This window comes from Pogoniulus pusillus, chromosome 29 (genome assembly GCF_015220805.1).
Source record: "Pogoniulus pusillus isolate bPogPus1 chromosome 29, bPogPus1.pri, whole genome shotgun sequence".
Classification (NCBI taxonomy): Eukaryota; Metazoa; Chordata; class Aves; order Piciformes; family Lybiidae; genus Pogoniulus; species Pogoniulus pusillus.
The window spans coordinates 12,479,432-12,498,064 of NC_087292.1; the positions used below are offsets into that span (position 1 = coordinate 12,479,432).

Sequence of the window (18,633 nt, forward strand, 5' to 3'; positions counted from 1 at the left end):
ATGTGAATATTACCCTCATATTATATTGATTTTGGCATTTCCTCATCTGGCGCATGAAAGACAGAGGTCTAAGTTGTTCAGCAGTCACAGAGGAGCAGAGAATAGGCAGTGGTACATTTTGTCCTGACTAAGAACCACAGTGCATAAATTTTAATTTGGTCTGCCAGAACTCAGCAGAGAAAGGGCTGTATTGGAAAGCCAATTGCTGATGGTTAGGAGGAATGATACTGGTAAGCAAGAATGCATTGGTGGGTGGGAAGAAGGAAAATCTGATACTGTGGGAAAGAGAGGAATTAGAGGAGGCATTTATTTTGCTAAAGATCTGGATTTGTGTGGTGTGAGTTCAGATAGTTACTCAGCTTAATCACTAACCTCTCTTCAACACAATAAACTTATTTCAATGCAGACTGTGTGTGCAGAACAGTAAGAAGCACTGCATGACATCTTACTCTCTTGTGGTTTCACTGCAGGAAGTGAAATAGATGACCCAGCCATGAAATCTCCTCCTTCCACCATCCTGAAGAATTATGTCGTTGCTGGCTCCTCCCAAATCTCAGGACAAGCTGCCCTCTTCCATCCTTCTGGCCAGAAAAGTTCAGATCCCCATGTCAGAGGACAGGTAACGACGCCAACCGGCTCCCCTCACCTGGCTGCCGTCCACCCGCCTTTACCTCCCAGCAGAGTCATTGAAGAACTCCACAGGGCTTTGGCCACCAAACACCGTCAGGACAGGTACCTATGGCCTCTTGGCTATATGGGTGCATGAGGAGACTCATTCCACCAAATATTTCTTGGTCCATATTCCTACCCTGCTATTAGCATGTTATTTACCCCTACAGCTGGTGTTTGTTTTTTTTTCTTGAAGTCACTCCTTTGAACATCCATCCATGATTAACATGCTAAATTTGAAAGTTACTTCAAAGTATGTTCTTCCTTTCTAAGAAGGCTACTTTAACATGGTAGTAGGTCTTCAAACAGGTAGAATCATGTGGTAATCCTTGACCTATTTAAAAAAAAGTCTCCTCACAAATACCAAGTTACAGGAACTAAGACAAATCCTGCTCTGAATATCAGTGCTCTCCATGTAAGAAATGCTTCCGTTTCAGTATATGTCTCCTAGCTTATACATGAGCACTTAAGGTATCCATTTCTAATACTAATGTTCACATGGAAACACTTTGGGTACTTTGTCTGGTTTTTATTGTAAGCCATCCTGCATATTGAAGAAGGACAGAGATAACCTTTGCCATAACAGAGCTAAGCTGGCAACATTTCTCAGTTCCATACAGCTGTTGTCACAGGGAACAGTTTCATGGGGCATTATTTCCAGGCCCAGGTAAACCTTTGATGTGATCATACAATGTCACAATGGAAAAACCTCATGCCACAGGGACATGATGTATAGCAGTTGTTTAAATCAGTACAGTATAGCATGTGGCTATGTATCAAAGAAATGTATTAGTCACCATCCTTCTGCACCTTATTTTTATGACAGAGATAGGAAGGTCTTAAGAATGCCATCTTGTGTTGTCTCATGTAGCGCTCTGTGGCCAGGCCTTTACAAGCTACAGGACATTCTGCTCATTCTCATATGATGATAAGTTCCTGTTGTGGCAGTAAAACAGTCTTTTGTAAAAACTGGGTGGTACATCTTCTACCCACAGCTTCCATGGAAGAGAAAGCAAAGGCTCTCCAAAGAAAAGAGTGGATGTCCGTCCATCCAGAACATCGAGCATGGAGCGCAACAAGGAAAAGGAGAACTTCCTGGGTTACAGCAGTGACTCAGAAAACAAGCGCAACTCAGTGAAAGAGTCGGATGAGAACAAAGAAAACATGATCATGAACTCAGAGCTCAAGGAAGACTCTGTTTTTTATCAGGATGAGGAAGTTTTGAATGACTCTGTTATTTCTGGTAAGGAAAGTCACTTAATATATTACAAAGCAACACTATGGTAACATACAGCAGATAATGTTGAATGGTGTAAATTCCTCTGCTGTTACATCAACTTTTTCAAGGAATCCTGGTGAAATTACAGAGTTAAATTTGTGTCATAGTGGCTGTGATCTTTTCTGCTGGTAGGTACTGCATACTGAGGTGATGTTTAGGGTTAGACAGGTAGGTCTGTGTATCAGTGTGCTTTACCCTTTCAATTACTTATGTACCCTTTGCACTACTACGGCAGCACTTACAAATGTACCTCACTGTCAGCAGGCAAAGCCTTCTGTATACCCAGCATCAATGCTGGAGATGTTTTGGAAGCACCCCATTTTAGGACTATTATTTCAGTGCAATGATGGTATAGTGAAAAGTCTAAGGAGGCTGCCATGGGCAGGTACCGAGCAAGATGGACAGTGCAGCTATCAAAACCCTGTAAGACCTGGGATGGAATGGTGTAACTTCATCCCCTGAGGAGACAACAGCTTTGGGGATGTGACTGTTGTCCATTGAGTCACAGCAAGCTAGCACATAAGCAAGGACATAAGCTGGTCTTGACACTGGGTGGCACTGCTTGTGCCAGCATTCATCCAAATGCACCGATTTGCATTTGAGAGGAAAGATACAGTAGTGGTAGGGGCAGCACCAGAACAATTCCCTGTAAAGACACAGATTCTTTCTGATTAAAAAAGTCTGGTCTGGTTTGTGACTCAGGAAGTAAAATTCTCCATTAATCTAAAAATGCCTTCCCATTAACACACTGCCCAATTACATTCCCAGCTTTGCTTTTGTCACTGCACAGCAGAACACTGCAACAGCTCTGTGGTTACAAGGAGATTGCTACAGGTCATTTTTTACAGATAACTGTAAAAAATGAAGAAGCCTACCTTAGCTTTCCCTCTTGTGTATGAGCTTAAAAAATAACTCAACCAGCATGTAACCCAAAACTGATGACTAGTGCAAGTGAGGTTTTCCACCAGCATGTGCTGTTAGGATTGCATTTTACTTATATAAAGAACAGTAAACATACAGGAAATTAAATGTCATGATTCAGCTGAACAGAACCAGGAACTTTTGTCAGGGACCTGCAGACCAAGCATAAATAGGGTGTGAGTTTTCAAACTGCTTCTTGTTGACTTAGCTGAGCTGCCGTAAATCATGAAACAAGACACAGCCAAGAGCTTGCCTGAGATGGTTTGGTCATGGGGCAGACTGGCATTGAACATGCTTTATTGAGCAACAAAAATAACCCTTAGTAAGAAAATACTTAAGCCAGGAGTATTCATAGGTTCACTTTCTACTGAGATAGTGGTCAGGAAGGAATTTGCCTTAGGGTGCTGAAAATGGAGGAGGGAAAAAACAGTTTGGGGCTTTATTTTCTCCTTGTTCTCTGGTTTTGTTTGTTATTAACACAATTGATCAGACATGAGGAATGGCTGCTCAGACTAGATCAGCTTAATCCAGATCTCTTGCATTTTTGTTTGGTGAAATACCCTAAAGATTAATCAGTGCCCAGTGCATGAGGACCATGGGAGTGTCTATAGCATAAGCCTTTTAGAAATCCAAGCATCTGGATGCACAGCTCATCCTGAGTGGGCTATATCCTCTCCACTCTACTAATACAACAGCAGGATTTGGGTTGAAGTGGAGAATTTTTCAGATATGATTTGTGTTTTTAATTTCACAAAGTAGTAGACTCCTTCTAAGTGTGCAACAGAGCAGCCTGGGAGCAATCGAGGCCCTGAAGAGCAGCTTCATTTTACTTTGTTTCAAGCAAAATATTGCATTGTTTGTCTCACTTTGAAATACAAGCCTCTAGGGCAGACACTGAGCTAGTTTAAGCCAATATCTCCACGACAGCTTCAAAATCTGACTTCTTGCCAGAAGGTCCTGTCTTTTTACCTGCAGAGCATTGGTTTCAGCTGGCCTTCAATGAGATGATGGACAGCAGAAAATGAGTGGTGATCTCATCTGAGCAAACAGTCACTGTGATTCTAGCCCTTGTTCTCCTACAATTCAAAAATCATGTATAAAATGATTTGACAATGAGTTTTGTGACAGCCTGAAGAGTAGGGATAGTCCTACATGCTCATACATTAACTGACACCAGTGAATGGGAGAATAAGTGTTTAAGCTGCATCTCCACAGAAGAGTATTTGCTACACAATTAGAGCTCCTTTATTTCTTTCTAAGCAGCTCTGGACAGAGATATATGCATGTGCTGCATAATGTATGCGTAATGTGCACCCATGCTGCACTGAACTGCCTGCAAATGCACCCCAGAGATGGCCAGCACGTGGGTGCTATGTCTGTCATGTCTCTCCACACCAATCTCCTGATATGCCCAAATTCCTCTCCCTGCCTGTTTAAAATTACCATGTGAAAATGAGGACATTTTCAGGGATACTTGGGAGTTTGCTAGTCTCAAATATGCTTCAGGTCATTTTCAGAAGGAATTCTGTTCGTTCCTGTGCTGTATGGATCAAGCACTACAAAGACCCACTCTGCACCCATTCCCAGTGAGGTGGAGCCTTGAAAAACCATGACAGTCCTAAGTCTTTGTCTTCATGAGCCAAATGTTTCTGATGAAGTCATATACTCAGCTAGCAGCCAAATCATTTCACTTCTTTACCCATCTGTTAAATGTATATCTACTACTTCACAGAAGGTTGTGTGATTTAGTTTAATTAATGTTTGCAACAGACTTGGAAAGCATTAGGAGGAAGGTGCTAAACAAGGGCACAGCTTTGAGACTCTCATTGGGGTTTTGAACTGATTATGCCTTTTTAGAAGTTTAATTTTAGACCATTGCAGCTATCAAGAGACTTGTCCCTTCTCACACATGGAGCCCACAACTACTCTCTGCCCATCTTCCTAACATATATATGTGGATGTGGCATAGACTCCTTCCCTCTGCATAAAGAAATTCAAGCTCAATGTGATAATAATAACGTAGGTCCACAGATCCCCAGCAAACACAAACCCCATTATTTAGGAATGAGAATCTATTTAGAATTTAGAATCTTAGCAACCTCCAGAGCATCCTTTAAAAAGCATACTTTAATGCTATTTCAAATGCCAAACAAAAACACCAATTAAATGTCATTTTCTTTAAAAATGAGGTGACCTTTTCTGGAAAAGGCCAAATATTAAATATATATAAAAAAATCCTTTAAAGTAAAAAGGATCCAAACCAAAATCACCTCTACTTGCACACCACACTTTAAGACAAAGCAAATACAGAGATCCCTGCCTACCTGACAACACCTATCTGACTGGTGCTACTCAATGATGGTAATTTTCAGGCTCTGCTGAAGCCCTGGACTGGACACCAGAAAAGCCAATATGGCTCATCAGAGGCGTGCAGGGATCTGGTGAAAATTTACTTGCTTACAACCCACCTGTTCCACGATTGCTAGAAGACTGCAGTCCTACCAGTATGACTCAGCAGCTCACTGGTTTTAATACTACTTCCTCCTCCTTCCCCCATCATAAGCAAGCTATTCCTCATCTAATATAAACATCAGCTCAGACTTTCAGTCTGCATTGAAAAGAAAGATGTCCTTACAGCCATTTTATTGTGACATGACAAAATGGTTTCATAAGCTCAGGAGTTGCATTTTCAGTTGTTTAGCCTGCTGACATCTAAAGGGTTACAGCAGAGATACAGAAACACCTAAACTCAAATGCATTTCCCTCCAGTAAGAGTGAAAGATATTTCTAATGTCATCAGAAGGGCAGCATCAAGGACTCAACATCCAGAACACTGAAGCAGACTCCTATTCAAAACAGTTGTTGCCTGTTCTCCTATAAACAGTTCTTTTATAATAGCAATGGTTTGGCTTGATGAGAAATAAGTGCTCCTGTATTGTTACAATAAGCACCACAGGTCATGCAACCACAGTAAGTATTTGTGCCTCTTACTGTCCATATGGCAATTAAATTGCCATAAAATCTGGCCTTTTCATTCATTCCTTGGAATATTTGCCCCTGCTCTCTTCAGTACTGATTGCTAAATGAAATTCTCTTATGACACTGTCACTCTGAACAGGATGCCACACATAACTTACATTCAGTGTTACAATTAGACACAGTGTCTGATCACAACTCTGGTTTGTAATTTGTAATGCCAGAAAACCAGAATGCACTACATATGTATATCACTATATATTTACATGTGTGTGTGTGGGCATATACATGCATGCCAAGAAACACCTTTGATTGCTTCAGTTGCCATTATCTATTCATGGTTATACTTGGTGACCCAGAGAGGAAGGTGTATGTGTCCTGGCCACTCCTGCTGTGAATGGTGTCTTAGCTGCAAATAATTTTCACCATAGAGCACTGCTTGAATAACAAAGATAACAGAAGAATATGATCCTTCTGCATTTGTAAGCAGTTTTACCTTCACAACTGTAGTAATTACTTATATTAATGTGTATATATGTATATATACATATATTAAAGTGTACTTATGTTAATGTGTACAGCTGCTCATTGCACACTAGCATAACAGATCACTGTCACTGTAGGTTTCCTACTCTTCCAATGTTCGTGTTCCATTTCCAGGAGCTGTCTTTCTTACAGATTTTTTTCAATGTATTTCCCAGGTACTTTGCCAAGAAAATGCAAGAAAGAACTGCTGGCAGTAAAGCTACGGAACAGACCCAGCAAGCAGGAGCTGGAGGACAGGAATATTTTCCCAAGGAGGACAGATGAGGAGAGACAGGAAATCCGGCAGCAAATTGAAATGAAACTCTCAAAGTAAGTCTATCTAAGAAGAGGGAGTAACCTCCCTTTACAAAAGAGCATCCTCTGGGTACTGTCAGATGAGATATTGTCACCCACCCCCAGGCCCACTTCCTGCAGTGAATCATACACAAACTAGTATAACACATTTTCAGCTGTCAATCAGCCACACAAAAAAATTAAGTATTTTAGCTCCTCAGCCAGGATTCCCTCGATTTCAATAGAAACCCAGACAGAAGTGGGATGAAATTCTGCCAAGTCTAGCTGCAGCCCCACTGCTGTAACCATTATCCTGAGGTCCTCCAGAAAGGCCAGTGCTTTAACAAACATAAGAATATAAGTATTTATTAACCTGATTTTGCTTTGTCAGCACTAGTTGAATGTAAAGATAAAGACAATGGTTATAGCTGCATATTTACTTGAAAGAGGCAAAGGTGCAAGGTGCTGTCTGCATTGGTGGCTGTATTTCTGCTTTCAGGAAGAAGCAGCTTTAGCAGCATTGGCCTCAGATGGGTAAGGTGTTTGTGTAAGTCCAGCTGCAGAGACAGCAGGGTTGGTCTGCCTTTAATCAGTAACCAGGGCAACAGGGTAGAGCTGTGAGAGAAACAGCGTTACTGTGGCATGTAGCCTAAAGCAAAGATGTAAGGTTACTGTGAGGCTTGGACTGCAGCATTTGGGTTTTGTGTGTGTTTTTTTTAAAAGCTACATTTGGATATCTGCAAATATGAATATTTCAGATGAGACAAAGTGGATTGTTAAATAATCTGTGCTGTGCCTGCCCACACTGGGACAGTGAGCAATGCTCGCTGCCAAAATGCTTGGAATCAAATTGAGAAACATGACTACAAGTTCATTTTCAAAGCTTATTAAATATTAAATATCTCAAGCCTCTCCTGAAAGAAACATTTATTGATATTTAGACTAGCTCATTCATGTGTGTGCATTTGATTAAACCTTACCTCAGGGGACAGGGAATGAGAATCGAGCATTTGGATCAGAGCACCAGTCCTAATGGAACAGAGTTTGTGGAGGAAAAATCACTGCCATCACCACACTTGGCCTTAGCTAAGAAATGAGCTAGTGAGTGAATGCAGATGAGATTTTGGGTGTACTTCCTGATGTTCCTGCAACTTTGGAGGTGGGACATTCTGTGATTCCTGCAGTCCCAGCGGTTGCTGGTTTTCCTCTCCAAAGAGAAGGGTGCATTGTGCCGGTGACTGCACAACACAGAGCAGATGACAGTCCCCATCACAAAACACAGGCACATTCCTTAGCAGCAGAAAGTATCACTTTACAATTTACATTAAAATCCAAGAGTTACAGATGGGGCAAATTATAGATGGGCCACATTAATATCCACTGTATTAGGAAGAAGAATGTCATGGATTTTGGCCATGGCCCCCATCATCTCGGCCTTGCAAGCCTCATCTATACATTTCAGTGAAATATTTCAATCTGTACTCCAATATTGTTAATTTCAGCATTTTGACCAGTCCCTTGCTTGTGAAATATCTTCATAGGTCAGGAGCTTGATGTCTAATACACAAAATCATAGAATGAACCAGGTTGGAAGAGACCTCCAAGATCATCCAGTCCAACCTAGCCTCTCCTCACAGGGCTGTGCTCCAGGCCCCTCACCAGCTTTGTTGCCCTTCTCTGGACAAGTTCCAGTATCTCAACATCTCTCTTGAATTGAGGAGCCCAGAACTGGACACAGTACTCAAGGTGTGGCCTGACCAGTGCTGAATACAGAGGCAGAATAACCTCCCTTGTCCTACTGTCCACACTGTTCCTGATCCAGGCCAGGATGCTGTTGGCTTTCCTGGCCATCTGGGCACACAAAAAGTGGTTTCCTGTATCTCTGAAACCAAGTTTGACCGTCACAGAATATTCACTGAGAAACTTATCTCATATCCAGCCACACCTCACATTGTTGAAATGAGTAGAAGGTCACAGTGCTTTTCAATACAGTCTGACTTCTCATTGTGGGAAAAGTCTAAGGAATTGCAGCTTCAGGTTGTACAACTACAGGCTTGATCTCTTTCTTCTCATTTACTGTTTAGCTTGCTTAATAGTGAAGCTATAGAATTCTTTTAAAGGCAGCATACCTGAGATCAAGTGTCAGTTCAGGACTTAAAAAAAGAAACTTCTCTACTGGTGAGGAAAAAGGCTGCTCATGATGCCTCCACACTGTCTGCTCTGGTCTTACAGAGCAATCTGTGGCGTAGGCCATTAGTCTCATTGGTGATATCTCAAGGATGGCTAAAAGCCAGCTTTGTTCCAAGTACTGGAAGACAGGCTTTCATTTAGCCCCTTCTTCCTGAAACATGGAAGATTCAGCACATCTCAGGAACAGACGGCACAGAGATTGTTGGAATAGCCAGGAATGGCAAAACAGATTGGAAGCAATCTCCCACACAACTTCCAGCACATATGTGCACTGGCAGAGCTTAGCTCAGCTCTTAACTCATCCACCAGAATAGAACATGACTGTGCAAGCAAGCTCAGGTGGTGGGTGCATGCAGGAAAATATTTACAAAAGCACAGAATCACAGAATGCATCCAGTTGGAAGAGACCTCAAAGATCATCCAGTCCAACCCTTGACCCAGCACTGAAGGTCAACACTGAACCATGTCCCTAAATGCCAGGTCCATGCACTGCTTGAACACCCCCAGGGATGGTGACTCCACCACTGCCCTGGGCAGACCATTCCGATGTTTGATAACCATTTTAGTGAAGAAGTGTTTCCTAACATCTAGCCTAAAGCTCCCCTGGTACAGCTTGTAACCATTTCCTCTACTCCTGTCATTACACCAGAAAAAGGAAATATGTGTCAAAAAGGAAAAAAAATAATCAAAGTAGAACTGGGCACTGCTCAAGGCTAAAGAGTCAAAGCCCTAGAGGTATCCCTTTGGAGTTTCCAACTAGGTGCCACCCTACAAAACCCAGGCCACCTCAGAGCCCCCACTCAGCACAACCTGACAGTAATGTGCAAATATAACCATGCTGGGAAGAGTGAAATTCTTGGATGAGATTTTGAGGTCTTCATTCATTTTGCTGGTAATTTGTGACAACTTGGAAATGTATAGCTAAGGAACGTATGGGATCCAACAGAAAAGTCTATTCACTGTATGATTTTGCCACTACATATGCAGAGAAGAGCATATTGCTACTGCTGCAGAAGGAGTAACACTTTGATCACAGCCAGGGGACTTGCCAGCTCAGTTATGAATCCACATATACCCACCATTAGGCTACAGACCTGTACGAAACAGTAATCTGTGAGCAGAGCAGCGAGTAGTTCCTCAGTGGCTGTCTGCACAGGAATGGCAAGGAAACAGGCAGTTGTTTTCAACACTCATATTTTTCAGCACTTTTGCAGTGATTTGAAAGTCTACAACTGTCTAGTGAATTGCCCCACTCCACCAGCTAATACAGCCTAGCTCTGTACTGTGGAGGGAAAGCTGTGCTGATGTGTATAATGTGAAAAATGTACCAAATAGTGGTGTCTATGCAACTTCAAACATGGGCAAACAAAAGAATAACATTCTCTCAAAACCACTGTATTTTTAAATGGTTCTGATTGCCATTTCAAAGGCAGTTGTGAACCTGCTGAGAAAACCAAGTCTCTGCTATCATGTTGATGAGTGTTTATGCAGTAAAAGCAAAAATCCCTGTTTTTCTTCACTTTCCCACTCATTTCATCTCAAAAGAGAAAGCAAGAAATTTTAGTTTATCTTTTGGGCCAGGTTCTGCTTTTACAGAAGTGCAAATGCACTGACTTGAGATTTATTACTGACTGCCAGCAGTATGGCTACGAATTCAAGTCTTTATTTATGTGTACTGCTGCTTCTGAAAAGTGCATTTCCCATACTTCGTGCTCACAGGCAATTTAGTCTATCACTTGTTGCCGTGGAAACATGCACATCTCCCTCATCCTCCACCCAAAATGGCAGGATTCTGTTTTCCCCAGATTCCTTTTCCAGTAGTCTTTCTCTTACTAATTCACACATCCCCAGTGCCACAGGCCATGGTGTGTACTTGCAATAGTCTACTGTGAATTATGCAACAGGGCTCCCAATAGGTCTTGGTTCACATTATTATGTGTTTGGAGTGCAGATAATAAGCCCTCAATGGAATTCAGTGAATTGAGAGCTGTTTGTGTCTAGGAGCAGCAAAGACATTTGCAAGTACTATTATTTGCAATACCTGTTTTCTGCCTTACAGACTCTGTTCTAGAAGGGGTTTAAGCTGAAAACTGGGGGAGTAAAATAGTTGCTAGACCAAAGAGTGACAGAGGAAAAGGTTCTTTAATTAAATGTGATATCTGGCTGTTTAGATAATTAATGTTTGAACCACCAGGGTTCCTCTACTTCTCAAGTATGCCTTGTACAGCCCCAGTTAAAGACACTCCATTGCTAGTGTTTCAATCAATTCCTGGAAAAGATGATACTTGCAATTTTCACTTCATGTTCTCTTTCTCCTCCCTGGATATTTGCATAAGTAGATGTGATGCATTAAGTGATGCTTAAAAGGTTATGGAGACAAATTCATATGCAGAATGTGTCAAAGGCGTTAGATAGGAAGGAGTTAGATAGGAAGCATGATGGGGTTGTGGACACAAAATGGAACCAAAACTCGAGTGCCTCAACCTGATCTTTTCTGCATAGAAAAATCCTGGCACGGGTGACTCATGGTGGGGCAAGGCAATGTCAAGTGAAAGGGAAAATAAAGGTTCAGTACTTTACTGCATCTGGGATTCTGTAGTTCTAGGCCAGCCCTGAGTTTCTTGGAAAGTTATTTTTGAGTTGACTCGCCCAGAAACTGCAGACATAGCTAAATGCACCCCCAGTTTAGACCCTGGTTTGTGCCTCAGCCTTACGTAACAGAGCGTGAAGTTCACAGTGCTGCTGGAGACGGAACAATGCCAAGGAAACAGCACTTGAGATTTGCAGCCTAAAAGCATAAAGCGTGAGAATTCAGCACAGAGCAAGCATAAAGGAAAGTTGTACCTGCTGCCATAACAAAAGCTGTGCCCTCTTTTCCCAGAACGGCATGTCCACTGGCATTCCCCCCAGAAATGTCTCAATGCAGCTTTGCTCATGAGAAGACATCTGCCTTCTAGAGAAAAGACCTTGAGGGGTTGAGTGTGAAAATGGACTGAATCCACAGAACTCTGGGGGATATTTCAGTTTGGCCAAAAAGCAGAGGTGTACATAAGTAACCTTAACATGAAAATTAAGTAGATACTGAAGTAAGCCCAGCATGGAGACTAGCCTAAGTTCACCTGGAGAATATGAAGGGTTTTTTTGATGAAGCTCTGGTTGTGTTCAGAACAAACTCCCACTCTGTGAAGTAGAAATCAGGGAGCTGCCCTGATTTCAGAAGGCTGTGAAGACTCGACACAGATTTATTCCAGAGATAAAGGAGAGGCAGACATGAAGAGAGGAGCTGTCACCACTAATTAGCTGTGTACATTTAATGCATTTCATTCCCACTTGGCTGGAATCATGCAGGTAACCTTGCCACTGATGCTAAAAATAACCCCAGTGAGCACAGCGTGGGCGTCTGTGGAAGCCTCAGCTCCTCACATGAGATAGGAGCTATATATAGAGCTCCAATTTAATTCTGTGGGCGTGTGTGTAAGCCGAGGGAGTCTCCTGTTCTCGCTTTGCACTACACATCAAGATGAGCTGCTGGCAGCAGAGACCAGCTTGGAGGGGGTTGTGTGTGCTGCAGGTGGCTGCAGTATTTTATTAACAGTTTGCACAGTGTCCAAGTGCTTTCTAAACCTGGTGCTGTGAGAGGATCTGGGACTTTTTTCATGTTTTGTACCTTTTCTGTTAGAGGCTCAGCTTATCAGTCTACACAAAAAGTATTATAGAGGACACAGTGGGAAGGATGGGAAGAATGAAGGAGGTGCAAGTGATAGCTGAGGGTTTTTGGAGCTGCCTCCAGGATTTAGATGTCTAGATCAGATAGACATTAATATTTCCTGTTCCCTTCCTTGGTGTCAGGCAGTGGCACACAGGTGGAAATCCTGTTATGTGCTTGGTGGCAGACAGCAGCACTGGCCCTACAGGCAAGGTGGCTGACATTTAGAGTAACAGCTGGCAGACACTGAGAGGGCCTTCAAGGACAAAAATCAGGAAGAAAAGGAGAAAACTCAAGTTTTGTTAACATCTCCAAGCAATGAGTCAGTTTAGCCTCTCATTTAAAAGGCTTTCCAGGGAGCTACAGCTCAAATACATGTATTAGAAGACGTTCAAGTACTGTACATGCCATACCTTAACTATTCTGTCCCATTATCGTAAGGACTGGGGAACTCTTGAGAAAGGCAGCTTTAGCTCTCATTCAGGTATGACAGTGCCAAAAACAGAATGAACTTCACAAGTGTGAATCACTAATCAGCAAGTAACCTAACCACTCTGAGCCTGTGATCATAATGGGCCCTCTGGACAGAAGCTCTTTACCCAGAGGTGCTTGCTTGCTTCAGTAGGGAAGCACAGTGCACCCTTATCAGATCTGGACAAGAGCTGTGATCTGCAGCTGAACCAGAAAGAGCAATTTGCTGTCTCAGACCTAGCCCACAGCATGTTTGGCAAGAACTTTTGAACATACTAATTAATTTATAAAAGGTTGCAACGAGAGGACATAGTCCTGGGTGTTAGTTTTTGATTTGAACAATGCTGCTCACAGTGCAAGTTTCGGTTGCTCAGGATTCAACAGCCACGTCCTGTTGAAAATGTTAGGTGCTTGTGCAGACCTGAGGAGGTGTCACTGCAGAGAGCAGTTACTTCTCTGTGTGGGGCAGGGACAAAAGGTTTCACAGGACTAGGACACAGCTGATGAGTGATTGTCTTCTGGGAAGACACTAACTCCTTGCACTATTTCTCTGGACCCAGTGCCAGGAATTCATAATCAGATATGTTTTCCAGGCACAGCAAGGCAAGGGCAAGGGCAGGAGGTCAGTGCACAGCAGGGAAGGGAAGAGCAGAGCAGGAGGTGTAAACACAGAGAGGAATATGCAGAGCCTTTTCTGGGACACAGAATCAATTCCTTGAATAGTTCTTCTGGTATAAGTGGCACACCTAAAATGAGAAATAACAAAACCCCAGGGTTCAGAAAGCTGTAATGGATCACAAGAGCGTAATTATGTAAATAAACATGCAGGAAAACTGCTAAAGCCAGTGTAATTGAATAAGGAAAAAAACATGTTAAGGAATCAAATAATGCACATATTTTGCCATGCCAAACTTCCTACAAACAGCAGCATGTGTTCAGGCTCAGATCCTCTCTCAGAAATCACCTGACATGTGCCTGGAGATCTGGGCCCCAGCTCCGTGGAGTGGCAAGCAGTCATAAAGCAAATTGGAAATCTGCAGGAAGCCAGTAATGCTCTGTAATGCCTTACCTTACACTGGATTACAATTCAGGTCCTTAAGCTAGTTCAGATCTGCAGTACAAGTAATTACAGACAGAAATCACTTTAATTTAATTTGCAGAGCTTAATCAATAGGGACCAGAGTAAACTGCTCTGCTTGTCACAGCCATTTGTGCTGCTTTATGACAAAAACGTGACCAGAACAAGGTGCTGTAGCAGTTGTGAGCCACTGATAACCCAAGGGTTGAGCAGGGATTCAAGCATTCATGCTGGCAGCCCTCACCAATTGTGGGGATGGTGGCTGTGTTACTGAGATTATTCAGGATTAGGTGGGATGTTTTATTTTGTTTTGGTTTGGTTTTTAGATCTGGTAATGAAATTCAGGGAAAAATGTTTTATGCACTTGAAGCCAAGCACTTAATTCACAGTCACAAAATAGGGTGGACAGTGTGTATCTGAAAGGCTAGGAAGTGGTGTAAGCAAAATTTCATCCAGAAAGGGGTTTTGCTGCATGTTTTTCAGTTTTAACATACTCAGTTTCAGACTTGAAAGCACACAAGAACAAAGGAGAGAGGGGAGGTGTTATGATGTATTGATTCTCCTGCCTGTACTTCTCAAGTTGTGCCGGGGGAGGTATAGGCTGGATGTTAGGAGGAAGTTCTTCACAGAGAAAGTGATTGGCATTGGAATGGGCTGCCCAGGGAGGTGGTGGAGTCACCATCCCTGGAGGTGTTCAAGCAAAGACTGGATGAGACACTTAGTGCCATGGTCTAGTTGACTGGACAGGGCTGGGCGATAGGTTGGACTGGATGATCTTGGAGATCTCTTCCAACCTGGTTGATTCTATGATTCTATGATTCTTTTAGACCTAATCAAATCTGTATGCAGACTGGATTCAAACATGTTTCACCATAACTGTTGCTATGAATTGCCTGCAGAGTACCCAAGTGGACAGAATTCACTTCTCCCACAAAATCTGTAGTGTGGCTTTCAGTTCAGGGAAGAGAGAAAGCTTCCTTACTGTGCAGTGTCACATTTGCACACACCATACTGGAGGGCATATGGCTGGTACCCCTGCAGTAGGGTGTGAGTGATTTATGAGGCAGTGCTGTCAGATGAGTCATCTGCACCTTTGCATGAAGAATTTGAGCATATTTCTGGACTCTCTTCCAAGAACTGGCTCACCACATGCGATCCAAGGAAACTGCAATTCATACAGCACAGTTGCTGACCCTCCAAATACTAGAGTTACTACAGCTCCTCCTGGAGCTCTAAGCACAACTTCTGTAGCCTGGCTCATTCAAGATCTTCATTTCCCCTCAGGAATGAGAATTTTGGGCTTGCTGCTTTCATACACAAAAACTGGGTCAGTCTAGTGCAGTTTTTCTACCCTTTGGGAATAACCTTAGAGCAGGCGAGTGGGGTGAAAAATGACAGGAAAAAATGGGGAGGAAGGAGAGAAATCAGGTCAGAGCGGAAGGTATTTGTTTTTAATTAAACACTACTTAATAAATACTGTCCAATTGTACAATTATTGTACAATTATTAAAATGCAGTTCTAGCTGAATCTTTTTTATTCCATTGCCTGTGCCCACCTGGCAAGCTGCAGCTCCTGTTTGGGGTGATGGTGGCGGGGGGGGGGGGTGTTCCTGTTTATTTGTATAGCTACTTGGGTCAAACAGAGCATTGAAAGTTTCCTTCAGTGTCTGTTTTTTAGGATAATTAACCCCTCCAAGGGGCCAGCACATTTGGCCAGCACATTTCCCTGACCTCTCCCGACTCTGGAGAGGTTTGTTTTTTTTTCTCAGGGAAGCACTCTCGTTTCACATATTTTCTTTAGCTGTTGCATGTAACACATCAAAAGGGCTCCCACATTTGTCAATCCATGCTCGAGTATTTATCCAGTGAAATGAAAAAGAAGCAGACAATACTTTTGGAGGCTGAGGCCTTCCTTCTGTTGAAAGTCCACTTATACAGAGGACTGTATCAAGGTAAATAGGAAACACACCTGCTTGGAGAATCAACATGTTGGTAAATTCTGACTCTTAAACTGCATTAAAAAGATGTCACTTTTATCTGGTCTGTCCGTAGTGTACAGAGGTGTGAACAACTATTTTACTGAAGCCATACAACATAAATCTTGGTTGAGAGACAGACACCAGAATGAAAACCTGAGTGCCTTACTAGTGAAAATAAGCCCTCGAAAATCAAGGCTGCATGGCTCACAGATGAACAGCCATTGTCATTTGCTTCAGATGATCACATTCATTAAGCAAATTAAATTTGGAATAAATACTTCATTAGTTTTTCAAAAATCATGTTAAAAAAATATTAAAAGCCAGGATCTCACAACAGTCTCTCCAGCTAGCAGCTGGTCTATTGCAAAGAGATCAGGCTAATTGTGGGTGTCTGCAAAAGCCATGTTCTAGCCAGGCTCCACTGCAGCCTTATTGTTGTAATTAACACAGGGAGTGGCTTCAGTACTTGCAAATGCCACCCAACAAGGGGAAAAGCCTCTTTCTACAGAAAAGGTTAAACAAACCAATACTAATGTGGTAAGGAGAGTTATAGTTATAGGCATCATGCCACTGAGTTGAAAGAAATGTTTTTTGCAGACTTTTTACAACATAAAGGAAAAAGATAATAGAGAGAGACAGCTCTGTGAAAATACCAAGGATGCCCAGAGCAGTAAGCTTGAAGTTAGCAGGGACTTCATGGTGGACTAGAAACCCAGCACTTAAATGTAGCACTTGAGAGACCATCTGTGCATCAGCAGCAATAGAGCCTAGAAAATGACTGTATGATGGAGGTCATTAGCCTCTACTCAAGGCTTGTTCTAGCTCTGATGAAGTCACTGCCACTTTACCTTGCTCTGCTTAGCTTATCCCTCTTCTGTCAGTCACTCAGCAGACAGCAATGCCGAGGAGACATAGATGTGGTAAATAGAATCCTTGCTCAAGAACACGGAGACCTCGCAAAGGCTTAGTGTCACAGCCTTGCATTTTGACAGTAAAAGACAGCGTATGTTGTATCACAACAAATCATAGCAGTAATGTCAAAGCTGAATGTTCAGGTCAGTGGGAAATGCTACATAATTAAATTCTTCCATGATACTCAGCTGAGGAATCCAGATTCCAAAAGCTTAGAATGTTCTGTCCTGACTGAAATCAGCCAGAAGTCTCTTATTGGATTTGTATTACCTAACTATTGGATTTATACTACATAACTAAAGACAGGATCCTAAACAGAACTAAGGAGGGTCCCAAAAAGCTTTGAAAGATAGCAGACAAGATGAGGATGGCATTTTCCCATTCAATTCCCCTCTGCATTTCCATGTAAGTCAGCCTGCCTAATGCTCTGTGGCATCAGGTAGCAAGTCATGCTCCTCACATAGCCCCATTTAGAAACAAAGGAAAACAGAATCACTAAAATGCAATTCGCAGTGGGATGTGAATCCCCTGGAAATCTGCCAGCCTGGTTTTCCAGACAGAACACTGCCACATTTTCCTATCCTGTACAACAGGGATAACCATACAGACCAGCTTTGCAGAGCACTGTGAGATCTGCTGGTGACATGACTACTAAATGGATGATTATTCCTGTCTTTATGACCAGGGGACTCACACTCCTACAGAGTGCTCGGGCCGCATCTTTGAGCTGTCAGTGGAAATCCTCATTCATTCCATGTGCTGGTAGCAGGAACACTGTTTGCATTGACAATCAGCTGATAACCTTACAAACTCTTTTTGAAAAAAGCAAAATATTAAAATTAAATGGGAGTGCAGTAAAGAAGCAGAGTTCAGACCATGCTGTGGGGAAAGGCTGCGTGGTTCTGGCCAGCCTTGGTTAATGCCATCCTGCTGTTGGTCTAGCTCTGCGCTGAAAAACGCTGGGCTAACAATAGTGTGCACGAGAGAAAGAGAACACAGCACGACAGATGGTGATGTGCTAGCTGAGGGGAGGGATATCCCATCCTTTTGGGGATGCTGTGTGGGCGAGTGACAGGCGAGAACTAGAAAGTACTAGTGTTGCCAGGGAGAGCGTTCCCAGAGAGATCCCTGCAATTTGGTGGCAGGTGTACAGTCATACATATGGTCCCAGCAGGGACTGTCTATCTCAGAAGCATTTGTAACTTCAGGAATCACTACCATTTAGTAGCTTGGGTTTTCTTTTTCTTTAGGGATTGCACAAAGGCAAGAGAACACTGCATTTGCCTTGATTTGCTTCAGTGGTTAAGAAAGCTGTCCCTTGGCATAAAGTTTGCAAAGTACAACAGCATGCCCTCTCCTGTCAGGGTGTGAGGCTGCTGGGTTAGTAGGCTGATGCAGTTTGATACCACCAAGCTCTGGGGGTAAATCCTTGCTGTTGTTTTATGCAATATCTTGCAATGGCAAATGTGCCTGCAGATGTTTACTTGCCACTTCACAGACTGTGCAGATTGCCAGAGGGTCCTCTGTATACAAATACAGGTTAGAGGGAACAGAAAAGTGTATTTTCCAGAGCTCATGCTGCTTGGGGAAGTTTTCAGCAGCTTGTATCCACGGCATTTCATTAAATGAGGGG

At 42.7% G+C, this 18,633-nt stretch overlaps 1 protein-coding gene across 2 annotated transcripts in view; it reads left to right on the top strand.

Annotated features, from left to right (window-relative positions):
* PHACTR3 (phosphatase and actin regulator 3) overlaps nucleotides 1-18,633 on the top strand; it is a 108,094-nt gene that overhangs the window by 73,864 nt on the left and 15,597 nt on the right. For both annotated transcript variants that reach the window (XM_064168062.1, XM_064168063.1), the window contains exons 6-8: nucleotides 471-732; nucleotides 1,665-1,912; nucleotides 6,547-6,700. In XM_064168062.1, the coding sequence (XP_064024132.1) occupies nucleotides 471-732; nucleotides 1,665-1,912; nucleotides 6,547-6,700 (664 nt within the window). The remainder of the gene's footprint in view (nucleotides 1-470; nucleotides 733-1,664; nucleotides 1,913-6,546; nucleotides 6,701-18,633) is intronic.